This window comes from Monomorium pharaonis, chromosome 8 (assembly GCF_013373865.1).
Source record: "Monomorium pharaonis isolate MP-MQ-018 chromosome 8, ASM1337386v2, whole genome shotgun sequence".
Classification (NCBI taxonomy): domain Eukaryota; kingdom Metazoa; phylum Arthropoda; class Insecta; order Hymenoptera; family Formicidae; genus Monomorium; species Monomorium pharaonis.
This window is the reverse complement of record NC_050474.1, coordinates 9577129-9593518: the sequence shown is the minus strand read 5'-3', so window position 1 is coordinate 9593518 and position 16390 is coordinate 9577129. Positions and strand designations below refer to the sequence as shown.

Here is a 16390-nt window from a genome sequence, read left to right as displayed (position 1 = left end):
TTTCGTAGAGAACATTTTTTTATAAACCTTATATTTTCAAAGATATTCGCAAAAAACGGAAAAATGCGTTATTTTCGAGGGGTGGTTTCAACCCCTAAACGTCGAGATACGCAGATAAAAAAAATATGAGTCTAATAATTTCTTATGTTCTATAACATATCCAAAGCTCATTAAAATCGGTGAGGGACAGTTCTGTCCGTTCCCTTGTGAGTGGCACTACACCGCTGCGCTCGTTATCCGACTCCCGGTTCGCGTATTGAGCGACTGCTCCTGACACCGTTCTCGGGGACCCCGTACTGAGAGGAAACCGATGCCTTGCAGCATGATTGTCAACGACAGCTGATCGCCGCAACAGCTGATCGCGATGACAGCTGGCCGGAACTCCGTACCGCGCAGGTACACATCGTCGCGACTAATCCGAGCGCCGCATTACTGCAAAATACTCTGCGCGCACGCGCGCTGCGACACACATTGCCAGCAACAAGCATTGCGTATCTCGTAACACATCTGTATTATAAATATTAGCGTAGGGACACTGTAAATAATTAGCGTAGGACTATTAATGATAGATATATAATAAACCATCACCAGTTGTACATACACTTGATTGTCTAGTCACTAACCACTCTGCCGCCCGAATCCTGAATCCCGTGGCTATCCGTTAGCCAATCATATTCACTGAGAAAAATGTCTAATGATTTTGATTGGAAATAACCGTTTTAGTTCTTTTCCAATCATTTTGTAATCGGAAAATTTAACGGATACGAAACGATCAATATTTTTATCCGCTGAAATGCAATTTCCGATAAAATGCAAACAGAAAATGCAATGCCATAAATCTAAATTAAAAGTCTAAGTTAAAATTTTATAAGATATACCGATAACTTAGTAGGACATTACATTTGAACGAATAAAAAGTAAGTGGTTTGTCCGATAAAATAATATCCGATAAGGTATACCAGATCGAACATGCGGTTAACTAGCGTAATAATTTAATTGGATAATAGTAGTTCGCAAGATGCTAGGCGAGGGCGCAGCGCTTCTCCTTCTCGTGAAAAAATTGACATCAAAAGGTCTATAAAAGAAGACCACTCAGGACTTACCTAGCTGTAGCTGCACTAACAGCAAAGTGTAGTATACATTTTTTTATTACTCGAAGAGAGTTCCTCGACCTCTGCAACTCTTTGAGAGAATTGATAAAGATGATATGAAAATAAAATTTTAAGCCTCGATTCTTGGTCTTATGCAGTAGCCAAGAAGTAGTAAAAAACCTAGTCATATTCACAAAGCGAAAATTTCATACGAGTTTCCGATAAACTGTGAACGGATATTTTGTCCGTTCAATGTAATCGGAAGTATCCATTTGTTACTTTTTCGATGGATAATCTGATTTTTTTTTATCGGAAAAAGCCTGGGAAATTTTTCTCAGTGTTCGAAATTGACAGGTTACAGAGATAAACAATTCCAAAAAATCTAAAAAAATTGAAAAAAAAAACGTAGTATATTAACATACACAAATTTCTGTACAAATAATAAAATTAAAAAAGTTTTTATGGTGTTATATATATATATATATATATATATATATAATGGCGAAAAAGTACCAAAAAATGTGATTTTTTGTAAGTTTGAACTTGACCCATCACTTTTAAGAATCTGAAAAAAATATGAAAAATGGGCATTTCTGAGACGCATTTTTGAGACGCGTTTTAGGTTTGCGCCTGCAACAAACTACGTTTAGACGTTACAGCCTTTTAAAATAAAAAAAATTTTTTAGATTACAATTGATGATCCCAAAATATAACCTTTTGGTTCACGGAATTCACGGAAAAACTATTAGTCATATCCTATGTAGAAAATTTTTTTTAGAATTTTCAAATTTAATGTTTTTGAGAAAAAATATTTTAAAGAATTAATTTTTGGGGGATGTGAGAAGGGGAAGAAAGAAAGGGAGGCTAATCAATATCACAAAAATTTTTTTAGCATCGCTAATACATCTTTAAAAATATTTTTCAATTATAAGACTAGTGACATTTCACTATCTTAATGGGGGGGGGGGAGACCCTTTGATTGACTTTAAACATTTTCGACCGCCATATTCGATCCGCCATCTTGAGTTCGAATATTTTGACGCCAGGGTATCGATCATGTAATTTTTCTCCTAGAGCGGAAACGTGAAAAGTGAAAAGTTTCAAGTTACGATCTCTTTCTATTCAATACTAATAAAAAGAGATAGTTACATGAAACTTTTCACTTTTCACGTTTCCACCCTAAGGAAAGTTACATGATTGCTGTCCAGATTCGTAATCAGCGACCCAAAAAACTCTATATGGTGATTTTTAATAAATTTATAATCAATTTTATATTTTGAACGATACAATTGGCCACTTTATTAAATAAAAACTTTAGCATAACGTTTTTATTTAATAAAGTGGTCAGTTGGGTTGTTCCAAAATACAAAATTGATTATTATTTTTTATTCACTGGCGAATTAAATATTATCCTCGGAATTTAATAAATTTAGTTGACTTTAAATTTTTGACCGTTATATTGGATTTGCCATTTTGAGTTCGAATATTATGTCAGATTCGTAATCAATGATTTAAAAAACTCTCATACAGTAAATTTCAGTAAATTTAATTGACTTCAAACATTTTTAACCGTCATATTAGATCCGCTATCTTGAATTTGACATGTTTGATAACAGAATCGCAATTAGCGACCCAGAAAACCTTTAAAAAACTAATTCGGATGATAAAGCAATTGAAAGAAATTTCATGACATACGGAGAAATCAAAGATTTCATAGATTTTCTCTCTTCTAACCGCCATATTCGATGTCGCCATCTTAAATTAAAATATACTTACACGTATATTTGAAAGTTTATGGTCCATAGACGCAAGATTTTCACTTCTCAGAGATATGTCCATCCGTTTCCCATGTGTAAATATTGATTGAAAAAAAATATCAGTGAAAAAATTAGTTTTTTTGCAAATAAATTAACTTGTTCAGGTCGCATTTTTGAAAAATTCTGACTACGGATTTTGAAAGTCCAAGAAATTTTACATAAGAAAAAGTCGTTGTAAATTTTTTTGAGGTTTAGATTCATAGTATAAGTATCGCTAAAAAAAGTCACAGAAAATTGTTTGCTTGCGACTTAATAAGTTAAAGTCGATTATTATAAATTTGTTCCAATTGGTTATTCATCACTGGCGACAAATAAAGAATATACAGTTACAATAATTGGTATGTCAAGTTTTATTAAAATTAAAATTTATCAAAATCAGAAGTTTGCGAAATTTCCTTGTTAATAATTAAAAATCTAATACGCAATAATCCACTTTCTCATTTTTAAACTTTAAACCAATTATACATAATTATGTATTTTTGAAAATCGTATTTTTTATTATTAAATGTTATTCGATTTATAAAGTTTTTCATATATGTAGCAATATCCTTTAAAATCATTATAAAGTTTCTATTCAAACAAAATTAAATGCCTGAGCATTAAAGGGTTAATTAGAACTGTCTTCTTGCTTAATTATTAATTAGATTTAAAATGTTGTGTATGATGTGCAGGATTGTATGGAGAATACGCAAGGTTTATTTACTGCAATATTCAGCGTATATGCAATGAGCGCGGATCCCTTTATTCATGAGGAAACAGATAGACTTTTGGAGGTACTAGTCAACATAAACTTGCTAAATGACATCGAAGAACTCTTCTGTAATCACGTGAGACAGCTGATAATATCGATTCACGATGATTGTGCTTCGTGGACGGTTTGCAATGCAGAGTCACAAATTTTTTGTGCCTGTCTGAGTCGTGCTGGAGTCGCCATGTCATGTAACATGGACCTAGTACTGACTGTTTTGGAAAAAACCATGAGCAAGGATGCTGATCCCGAGCTAAAGCTGCGGCATTTTATTCTACTCTCGGAGTATTTTTTAAACAATCCAAATTTATATCATCATATTAAGGATCCACGTACATTTGTAAGTAAGATCATCGAGAAATTGATCGTGCCTGGACTTATTTGGGCGGCTGGTAGAGCAGCTGAGGCCATTCGAACGGCCACTGTTTCCTGTCTCTGCGCCGTTCTACAAAACAAAATAATTAATCCTGATAACAAAGATGAAATTAATGAAGCAAAGTCGTCTGTGAATGAAGAAAATAAGAAATCTAGAATGTTTATTACAACGGAACAGTTTTTGTTTATCTTTGACAAGATCGCACCTGTTCTGGTCAGTCTGATGGACGACAAAGCAAAGAAGACTCGTCTGTATTCCATGCGTGCTATTTGTTTATTAATAATAATCGGACAGAAGTTATCCTGTCTAAACGACGAGCACATCCATTGCACATATCCGATAATATTAAAGAGACTTGACGACGGCTGCGATGACATTCGCTACGCTGCGGTGGAAGCACTTATGGATGTGTGGAGTGTATCGTCCAAAAATTATGACACTGTCATCAGTAAATGTCACATCGATACCTTGTACACCACGATGATTATTCATCTTGACGATCCGGAATCCCACTTTCAAGAGATAATGTTAGGTAATAATTAGATTCTCTTCTACTATTTTATACTTTTTTTATTGCTCTTGTTTCAAAGCGACTTATATATGTGATAATTTGGGAGCGTCCCAGATGCGCACAGTAATAAACGGACACAGCAAGCTGAGTGAAACGGACACAGTAACAAACGGACACAGACCAAACGGACACAGTAATAAACGGACACAGTAACAAACGGACACAGTAACAAACGGACACAGACCAAATGCGCACAGAGCGAAACGGACACAGTGCGAAACGGACACAGTAACAAACGGACACAGACCAAATGCGCACAGAGCGAAACGGACACAGTGCGAAACGGATACAGACCAAATGCGCACGGACCAAATGCACACGGACCAAATGCGCACACTGCACATGCGCACACTGCACGTGCGCACGGACCAAATGCAATCCATGTACATTGCAAGCAGAGTAAAGTCCACATAGGATAGCGACTTGGACGGGGTGGGTGCGGGAGAAGGGCCGAAGGCCCCCCTTGCATCCCCCCGTGTGTGTGTGTATGTGTGTGTGCGTGCAAAGCATTCACTGCATCACATGGATTTGCGACTTTCCGTGTATGCATTTGGTCTGTGTCCGTTTCGCACTGTGTCCGTTTCGCTCTGTGCGCATTTGGTCTGTGTCCGTTTATTACTGTGTCCGTTTCGCACTGTGTCCGTTTGTTACTGTGTCCGTTTCGCACTGTGTCCGTTTATTACTGTGTTCGTTTGGTCTGTGTCCGTTTGTTACTGTGTTTCACTCAGCTTGCTGTGTTCGTTTATTACTGTGCGCATCTGGGACTCACTCGATAATTTTTAATCTGTAATACACTTTTCTTAGTATACTTTATTGTTAATAAGTAAGAAATGATTCAAACATTAAATTAGGGCCGAATCGATGTCGTCTGAATTTAAAAGATATTAATTCGATGTCGATTCGATATATTTTTAATCATCATTTCTCATTAAGCAGTAGAACGCATAATTTGAAAATAATCATTTAGGCCGTGTTTCAAAATTTACTATATTGCCCACATAGAAATTGGCATCCAGTGGACGGCCAACGGACGTCCATTAAACTTTCATAGATACATGGGACGTCCATATCCACGGTGGAAGTCAGATGGATGTCCATTCGAAATCCAGTAAATTTCCATGGCTCCATTGGATGTTTACTTCCATGGTGGAAGTCAGATGGACGTCCATTAGAGATCCAGTAAACTTCCATGGCTTCATTAGAAGTTTACTTCCATGATAAAAGTCAGATAGACGTCCATTAGAGATCCATTAAACTTCCATAGCCCTATGGGATATTTACTTCTATGGTGACAGTCAAATAAGTGATCCATCTTATCTCTATAATAAATTTCTGTCAAACATCTTAAAAGATATCCATTATGTACGTTACGCGACGATAATTAATAGAGGTTTGACGGAGTCTCGATGGACGACTGATGGATGTTTCATGGATCATTGGTATAGAGTTTACGGGAGTGAGTCCCAGATGCGCACAGTAATAAATGGACACAGTAGGCTGAGTGAAACAGAGACAGACCAAACAGACACAGTGCGAAACGGACACAAACCAAATTCGCACAGACCAAACGGACACAGTAACAAACGGACACAGTAACAAACGGACACAGTAATAAACCGACACAGTAATAAACGGACACAGTAATAAACAGACACAGTAACAAACGGACACAGACCAAATGCGCACAAACCAAACGGACACAGTAATAAACGGACACAGTAATAAACGGATACAGTAACAAACGGACACAGTGCGAAACGGACACAGTAGCAAACCCATGTGGTGCAGAGAATGCTTTGCACACACATACACACACACACACACACACACGGGGGGTGCAAGGAGGGGCTTTGCCCCCCTCCTGCACCCACTCCGTCGGTAGGGGTGTCCTAAAAAGTTGAAACCCATATGGTAAGTTCGTGCGCATTTGGTCTGTGCGCATTTGTTACTGTGTCCGTTTGTTACTGTGTCTGTTTATTACTGTGTCCGTTTGTTACTGTGTCCGTTTATTACTGTGTCCGTTTATTATTGTGTTCGTTTGGTCTGTGCGCATTTAGTCTGTGCGCATTTGGTCTGTGTCCGTTTGTTACTGTGTCCGTTTATTACTGTGTCCGTTTATTACTGTGTCCGTTTGGTCTGTGCGCATTTGGTTTGTGTCTGTTTCGCACTGTGTCCGTTTGTTACTGTGTCCGTTTGGTCTGTGCGCATTTGATTTGTGTCTGTTTCGCACTGTGTCCGTTTGTTACGGTGTCCGTTTGGTTTGTGTCCGTTTGTTACTGTGTCCGTTTCACTCAGCCTGCTGTGTCTGTTTATTACTGTGCGCATCTGGGACTCACTCCAACATTTCGGGTAAAGATAGGGGACAATATGAAGACGAAGAAGAACCTGTCGAAAGAGAGGTTTGTCAAGCAGACATGATATTGCTTAAATTATTTATGACGTGAGAATAGTATTTAACAACTTGCCTTAGGACAAGGAAGGCATTAATATTGATAGGATCTGTTAAAACCATCTAAGATACGCGGATGATATCGTATTAATAAGTAGCGACTTGCTACTTATTAAGAAGAGCTAAAAGTCAAGCTACAACAATTATACGATGCATCAAAAGTTGGCCTGCAAATAAACTTCTAAAAAACAAAGATCATGAGCCCGGATCCCCCTTAAATCCCAGTGAGAAACCATACTTTGGAGGTTGTAAGCCGATATGTCTATCTAAGCCATAATATCAGGTTAAACAAAGAAAACTAGAATACGGAAATAATAAGGATAAATCTGATGTGGGCAACATTTGGAAAATTCGGATTTATTCTCAGAAACCCAGATAATCAACCTGAAACAAAAAGTATATGAAAGTTACGTACTGTCAGTAACAATACATAGTAGTAGTATACTGGAAGCTATGGGGCGTCAAAACAAACCTCCACTTTTCGCTCTCACAGCGGGGGGTGTCTGGCGGTGGTGGGGGGTGTGGCAAGGGTATCTAGTAGAGAGGAGAGAAAGAATGGAGCGTTCTGATTGGTTGGCGGGTGGGAGAGGCGTGGTTTAATGAAACGTTTTGATTGGATACTCCATAGCTGCCACGGTTTTTGATTGGATATCGCATACATACCTGGCGTATTGAATAGAGAGCGTGGGTGAGGGCGTGGTTTAATGGCGTGTTTTGATTAGCTGGCCTTATGTATACTACTATTATATTTTGTATAGAGAGGGTCGAGTATTTTGTGCCTAGTGTCCCTGACAAAATGACGGAACTTGGATTTGCGTGTCTTGCTCAGCGGGGGTGCGGACAGGTGTGCGATATTGTGATGAGACGAATGAGACACAATAGAGACTAAGAAGCGTGACAAAGGTGATGTTGTAGGTACGTGTTACAAAGAAGTGCCTTTTTATGATGGGAAACATTTTGTAGGTTTTTGAGGAGAAATAGAGTGGACAGAAATAGAGTAGGTTGAGTGGACAGGTGTCGATGCAGGTCGATATAGGTCGATGCGGGATGATGCAGGTCTGCTCATCCGTTTAGAGTAGAGATGTCGCACGGATTGTAGTCGTGAAATTTATAGACTATAACGTATGAATATTGCTGATTATGAAAGCAGAACGAATTTATTAACCTAGTGGCGGTGCGAATCGATGGATGGGCTAAGAAAGCAAACGAGACGAGACTTGAAGATACAAAAAAGTTTATTTTACGTAAGAGCTATTATTAAAAAATACATGTATATCACTGAATAAGCATTATTCTTAAGAATACATGACTGAACATGTTGCCATACAGTACTAGGTTTCGCGCGGAAGATTTTCTTATTACATAAAATTTTATAAAAAATTTTATAAAATAGATTTACATTCGCTTACACATTATGCTTATAAACTTAGGTATAACTCTAGTAAATAGCATAGAAGATACGATTTATTTAAGGTTACAATGTAAAACGTTTTACAAAATAAGTGATGTTATTAAACGAATGGCACTTAAACTTAAGAAATAGTCGTAGAGTAAAATTACGTACGCATAAAAATATTTATTTGTATATGTTACTTTCTAAGAATACAAAACTGCATATGACAGCACGCTAGAGATTTTTCACATTTTCTTATTTTATTACAAGTAAAAATTTTACGAAACATTTCAACTATTCGACGATCGTTGCGTTCGCAATCGGAAAAAAATAGATCGAGAAACCGATTAAGATTATAACTGTTAGACATAAAATATAGAAAAACACAGCAATATTGTCCACAAGTTTGAGAAATCAGTTCTTGTAAAGGTACGGTGTTCCATTGGTGCACTACCGAGTTTCGTTGCAGTCGTAGAGGGAATCTGGAGTCCAATAATGGTAATCCGTAACTATCGAAAGATGTCACGGGTTTATAATAAATATGTTCTTGCTCCGTGTTTGTCTTAAAACGCGACCCAGTGCTCTCCAGGTCCTATTGCGTTCGTCCGTATTAACGACGATTAGCTCGACCCGAGTGTAACGTTTTAACTTCTACCCCCGTGAGAGGATACTTGGCAGTTGTTTTACTCAGCATTTTAGCGTAAGCGAATAATACACCGGGGCTTATTTTTGCTCTTCTTACGAGTAGACTGGCGTCTAAAATACGAATTTTTGACATGGAACTAAATTTCATTAAACAGAAAAACTCTTTCGAGCGGACGAGTCTCATTCTAACTTCTACGCCGTTAATTAAAAATTTATCCTGATTAAAAACGTCACAGTGAAGATGTCCTATGAGATCTAGCGCCTGTCCTGACTAAATGTAACGCGATCGTCTTACGAGAGCGCTATTTGGAGCTGCGGAATCTACCCGAGCGTCCATGAGACTGGGTGTATCCATGTCCCATAGACATGCGGTCAGATGAGAAGATTTTGCGGAAGAAGCATAGTTTAACAGTGCCTCGATGTATGCATGGTATGTGTAAGCGTTGTTTGGAGGCGACACGAGTTTCTGATTAAAATATACATCGATTTGATTGAACATGGAATGTAACAAATGATAAACAGGACCAACTTTCTCCGTGCTGGTACTGGGTTATGTACTCTTCTTCCCACCGACGAGAGGAGTGGAGTCTACGCGTAAACGAATACTTAGCATGGTATGTGTGAGATCCAAGTAATCTTCCCCGTATCCGGGTATGACGAATTCTATGGGGGCATCGTCGACGAGAGATGTCACGGGTTTATAATAAATCCATTGCGAACTCTCTATGTTGGTTTGTGTGGAAGTTAAAGAAAAAAGATCAAGTTCGCTCTTTAAACATTCGGTCGAGTGAGTGTGAAGAAAAGACATATTTAGGCTTATTTTCACGCCCAGTAACTTTCAACAAAAGATTAAGAAAATACGTCGGACACACTACACTTCTTACTAGTACGACGACGTTTCGTAGCTAAAGACTTTCTAGTTTTGCCCCTTACTGAGCGAGTCTTTTTTTTCCTCGTTAATCTTTTAACCGCTTTTTTCCTTCGCGTACTGCTTTTTGACACTTTCTTTTTGCTCGTTCGTCGTTTACGCGAAGTTGGCCTTGTTGTCATAAAGCGGCTAGCGTGACTACCGAAAGGGAACTGAAGGGCCAACTTTTTTGACGATATTTTATATCCCGACCCCTTCATCAGGTTTTTAATTTTCTCTTCGGCTTTTCTTTTGAGATTTCCTCGAGATTCTTTGAATCAGTTTCTGAGCGCCTCCTTTAAAGGAGTATTATTTTCAACGTCGTCTATCACATTAATACCTGCACGTAAAGCTTCTTTACCGATCATGCGTATGCCTTTACTCAAGTAAGGTAGTGCCTTTCTAAATAATCCGCCAAGAAAACTCTCGATACTGTATTCGCGCTGATATGGCGATCCGACGAAAACTCGTGGTATTCCTCCCCCACGACCGTCTGTTGAATAATAATATTCTTCTTCTTCCTCCTCTGCTACGATATTAATGGCTTATTTATTTTACTTTAACTTTTTGTTAATGTTTAAGTTACTGGTAACATCTAAAGTGTAACGTCATCATTAACGTCCTGGACTGAAATGATATATTTTTACAAAGTGCGTCTTTTATATCTATTTCGATCGTACGGAAATTCATTTTTCGTAATGGTATGTAATGCGGAGGAGAAAAATATCTCGCCTGATTCGAGCCGTACGTGTAATTAGACGCGTCCAATTCGATCGGAACTATTCGAAGAAAAGGAGACTTGACATCTCCGGTAATGTGAGATTCACAAATATCGCAATAAACGAACATTTTATCAGGGATTCCTCGTATCAGACTATGAGGCTCGACACTCCAGAAAGCCCAATTAACGCTATCAAATAGAAGAAATTTTGCTGTATAGAAATCTTTTGTGGAATTAGATTTCAATGCCGTGAGCGCTGTGTAAAAATGCCCTTTCTTGGAAAGCAGCATACCTCCGCAACCCAATATTTTCAGAAGATTGTCGGAAACGTTTAAATGATGAATTTTTTGACATTCGTATGCACTACATTCGATACTGATAAAAGTTTTAAATTCTTCCTCTTTACGAGTTTTAAAATGAATATGCGAACCGACTTTTCTACACGCAGAATTAATTGTGGAAAAAAGTTTGTTGATATCTTTGTAAATACTATTTGGTATAACAACTTCAGTCGTTATTAACTTAATGTTTTTCTTGTTTTTATCCTTCGGATCAATATCGACGAATTGGAAGGTGTTTTCGCCGTGATTTATGTGCAAGAAAGTATTAGAAAATTGAATTTCGCTAAGCGCGACTTCCTATTCACCATACAAAGATAAAGTCTGTGATAATTGCGTAGTGAAAGATCACGTCTTATTATGCGGAAAATGTCGCTTACTGCTATTGCTCGGAAGTAAAATTGATCCTCCGTCATCTCGAAGAGTGTCTAAATTCGAAGCGGGAATCCAACTATCGAACTTACTGGGATAACTACGCCAGTGGACCAGCACCTGTTTATTTTTCGAGTCCTCTACTCTTTATTACACGATCGATGATAAACTCTTCCTCCCGTAAATTCTTCTTGACACGAGCTAATTCCTGTTCGTAAAAAATGCCGTCTATAACTTCACCCGCTAAATCGCTCAGTTCGTACACGCGTTGTTTTTGCCACTCTAAAACGCAATGAATTCGAAATAGCTCTTCGCTCCAACCTGCCTCGTATCCTTTCTCGAAGGTAGTTTTCGCTCTACTGATACGAACGTGATCTCCGACACGATATTTATTTCGTCTTTGATTTGTCTTTCTATGGGCGAGATATATTTTCACGGGCGATTCGTGCGTTTTCTCTTGTCACGTCCGCCGGCTGCATTTTCGTGGAAGAGTGGCGGATATGGTTGTATGCGCGAACAATATCTTGCAAAACGTCGATGTAACGTCGTATATTTTTATGCGTAAAATAGCGTTACATTCTTTCCTTCAACGTCCTGTTGAAACGTTCAACGATCGCAGCTTTGATGTCTGGATTACGCGCTACGCAAAAACGGATATCGTTTTCTTTTAAAAACTTTTGCACTGTTTGTGCGACAAATTCTTTGCCTTTGTCCGTTTGCAAATATATGGGTGTGCGTCCTTCGCTTCTCGCGAGTACGCTATGAAAAACTTTTATTAGTGTTGCTCGTTTTGTCGCGCATCGGTTCAACCCAGACAAATTTACTGAGCACATCGATAATCACGAGTAGATAAGAATATCCGTCATTATAACTTTTGAGATTCTGTAGTTCAATCAAATCGGCCTCTCATACGTCGTCGATATTTGTTACGTTATAATGCAGACGTGGAAACTTTTGCCGTAAAGGTCTGTGTAGCGTGTACGCGTCTTGCGAGCCAGCGCGTGACTCCGTCACGCGAAAAATTTGGTTTAACAGCATGTGTTAGATTATCCACAGCTGAATAACCTGCGTAATATGTCGGATCGTAGTAAATTTTTCTAAGTTCTGACATTATTATTTTTTCACCGTGCTTTAATTGAGTAAGCGTCGTTTCGGAGGCGAATGCGTTATATTAGACATTGAACTCACAAAAGACTGCGGTCTCTCGTTTATTGAAGAAGTAGGCCACTTTTAACAATTCTTTATTTCCAGTGCCGGACGAATATTTAAGCTACGCAGTAATTGTGCGAACTGAGCTCTTCCTGTTGCTTTCACGATTTTTCTCTCACGCGTCGTTTATTAGATCCGCGATATCAGAATCTTTTACGACGTTGCCGTCTATAGTCATGACACCCGTCTCGTCCCAATTTAATCTGTCGGGTACCGCTTTGTCTTGCAAATGTCGCATTAGCATACGTGCTTGTGAGCGATAAGTTTTCGGGACCGTTTCCATTATTTTTTCAACGCTTTTTATCACATAAATATTACGAACTACTACTTTTCGGGTTTTTTCCTTTACAGTATCTATATTGCTAGATTGTGGATGTTTGTGGGAAATTCGCGAAGTTTCGTGAAAAACGATCATTGAATCGTCGTCGTAGTCATCGGCGACGTCGTTGTCGTCACCCTCGTCTCCTTCTTCAGCCCGCGTATTGTTGCTAGTGGTTTCATCCGCACTCCGAACGGCTTTTTGCTTATGTGCTACACGGATAAAATGAAGATACCGCCAAAGTGCCTCCTTATACATTTTCCATCTCATCCTGACTGCGTGGCCAGGGAAAATTGAGAACGCGACTTATCTCCACATCGAGCCGTGTCAGCGGGGTTGCTGGAGTTTGTACAGAATTATTATCTCTGACAATGTTTCCTGAACTTTGCGACACCGAGTTCTCCATTGGTTCCGCGGAGACCGCTGTCAATTACTGTTGCTGCTGCTGCTGCTGTCGCTGCATTCTCTCAAGATCTTCCGTAGAAACTAAGACCATTTTTTTGGGAGCGTCCCAGATGCGCACAGTAATAAACAGACACAGCAGGCTGAGTGAAACGGACACAGACCAAATGCGCACAGACCAAACACGCACGGACCAAATGCGCACAGACCAAACGGACACAGTAACCAACAGACTTACCACATGGGTTGCGATTTTTCGGGCACCTCTACCGACGAGATGGGTGCGGGAGGGGGGACAAAGCCCCCCCCCTTGCACCCCGTGCGTGCGTGCGTGCGTGCGTGTGTGTGTGTGTGTGCAAAGCATTCTCTGCACCACATGAGTTTGCGACTGTGCGCATTTGGTCCGTGCGCATTTGGTCTGTGCGCATTTGGTCTGTGTCTGTTTCACTCAGCCTGCTGTGTCCGTTTATTACTGTGCGCATCTGGGACTCACTCTTTTTTTATTTTTTCCATCCTCACGTGATTTTACCCACCGATAATGTGCGATACTAAAGCAGCCAATGTGGGACCGATAATATAGGGTAAAAATTCGCCTTGTTATAATATTAGCTTTCTTTTAGACTTTCAGTTATCACGTTTTGCAGCGATGCGTCGTAGAGTCGTTTTATATTTAGTTAGACGATCTTTTTCGCGGCGTTCGAGCGGGAAGTTACCGTTGAGAATATTAAGAACGCATTCGCGGATACACCAAATAAATTTTTCGTCGGCGGTTCGAAGAAAGGTCGTCCGCTTGTTTTTGTTTAGATGACACAAGGCCTCGAGAAGACCCAGGGAAAAATGTATATATCTAATTATATATAATTTTGTATAACTTTGTAGATCTAATTATGTATAAATTTTGACCTTATCTAATTAGATCTACAAAGTTATACAAAATTATATATAATTAGATATATGCATTTTTTCCCGGGCAGAGAGAAGTTTTTTCGAATTTAATAAATTTTCTTAAAAAAGATTTGTTACCGAAGCTAAAATTTAGCCATGACAGCTAAGATGTGTCTTTAAAACGTAATAAAAAATACGTATGTCCCGAAAGTTCACTACGATAGTATAGATTGATCCGGTTTCTGTCACCGTGGGTGGTCTGCTTATGTAACCTTTGGAGTGTAAATTGCATTAGGAGAAAGATGCCGCGTGCGTCGCCTAGCGGCAATACGCGAACTACATACTTTTTAAATTTATATAATATAGAATGTTAGGAATTTAATTACATTTACCATAATTGTGATTGCATTTATTATATAAAAATGGTTAATTCGATTGACTATTTCTATTTGATATTCTACTATATTATTATTTAAAATTAATATAATTTATAGTAAAATTTTTATCCTGTTTGGCACAACTATACATATATGGTTATTTACACTAACATTATAGCAATAATAACTATAAAAATGATATTTGTAACTATAATTATTTTACTATGCAATTATAATTGCAAATACTAATTAGATATAATTATATGTTTTTAAATACGATTAGATTAAATTTTTAATGGGTCCCATTTAATGGATCACATTTTTGTGGTAAATATGGTAATTTAAAATATATTTTTATGAATACAAGATTATTCATTTATACTTGTATTTATTTACATAAACATTCTTATATAAAATATTTTATACATATATAAAAAAATATTGCTCAAATTTTGCAATAAAATAAATCAAGATTAATAATAAAAAAATTTTTTAATTAGAATTTGTCTGAAATTATAAAATATTATAAATTATAAAATATTATAAATTATGAAATTTATAATATGCAATAGAAATTAATCTTCCCAGATAGCACACAGAATTCAAAAAGAATTCAATTGTATGTCACTAATTATGTCACCAATTATGAATTCTTTTTGAGATTTTTTTATAAAAATAATTCTTTTTGCATCTCAAAAACAATTCATAATGATGACACATTATTGAGTTCTTTTTGAATCTCTGTGCTATCTCTCTGCTTCAATTATGTGAACGATAAACTCTGTGTACGCGCGCGTACATATATGAAAATAAAATTACTTATTCTATAATATAAAAATGGTATTTTTATGTAAATTTAACGCAAATACATTATTATATATATTTTAATCAAACATAAGGTATTGTGACGTGACAGCCGCAGGCTGCTGTCCGTCACAAGGCCCTGAGGGCCCTTACGCAATAACATCCCGCGGGCCCTGCGTCCTCCCGCTCGGGAGCGGACGCAAAAGCGTATTCTCTTGTACTTTGTGTGTGTGACGTCCCACGTGCTGTCCATCTAATTACTTGTTAAGATTTTTGCGAGCGTTATACCGCGGGTGCGGCGGAGATCGGTGGCTGTGAAGATCTCGTTGTAGTTGTCGGACGTCTCTTCTCAACGGAAAATCTTCCCGGAGATTGCAGAGGAACGGGCAACGAGGGAGTCAAAGAAGACCCTTTTAAGCGGGGGTCCGCAGGTAATGCCGCCCTTATCTTGCCTACCGTTTGTGCCATGTAAGAATTCCGATACTGCCGCTGAATCACGCTTTCAGGACCCAGCGACGGCGCGCGATGCCGACATCCCGACGGGGCGATTGCAGACCCGATGTCGCGGGAGGTCCGGCGAAAGAGTCACGACAACTCAAGATACGCCAACGCCCCGTCGAGGAGGAAATGACGCCCCGATGGCGGAGGATACGCCGGGCGAGGAGAAAAGAGTCGGGCGCGCGAGGAAGCGCCAGGATTCCTGTGCCCGGGGCCCATAATCATCGACCGCCGTACGTGGATCGATCAGCCGGCGACAGCGTGGGCACCGCGCTCTGCGCAAAAATCGATTTTCGCGAAATCAACCAATAAGGGCCAGGAACGCCGGAGGCAAGGTGGGGCGCGCCGCCGAGCGGCCCCCGCGAGATCCAGGATCCCGCACTCGTGCTGCGGAAGTAGAACTAAAAACTGTGTGTGCGTTCCACCATCCCGAGCCGAGTTGTAAGGAAGGACGCAGGGACGGAAGCA

The 16390-nt window shown here is 38.9% G+C and overlaps 1 protein-coding gene across 1 annotated transcript in view; it reads left to right on the top strand.

Moving 5' to 3' along the window:
- Positions 1-16390, top strand: part of LOC105839903 (dynein assembly factor 5, axonemal) — a 169135-nt gene that overhangs the window by 135849 nt on the left and 16896 nt on the right. The window contains exon 5 of the mRNA XM_036290987.1: positions 3580-4564. Coding sequence (XP_036146880.1) covers positions 3580-4564 — 985 coding nt within the window. The remainder of the gene's footprint in view (positions 1-3579; positions 4565-16390) is intronic.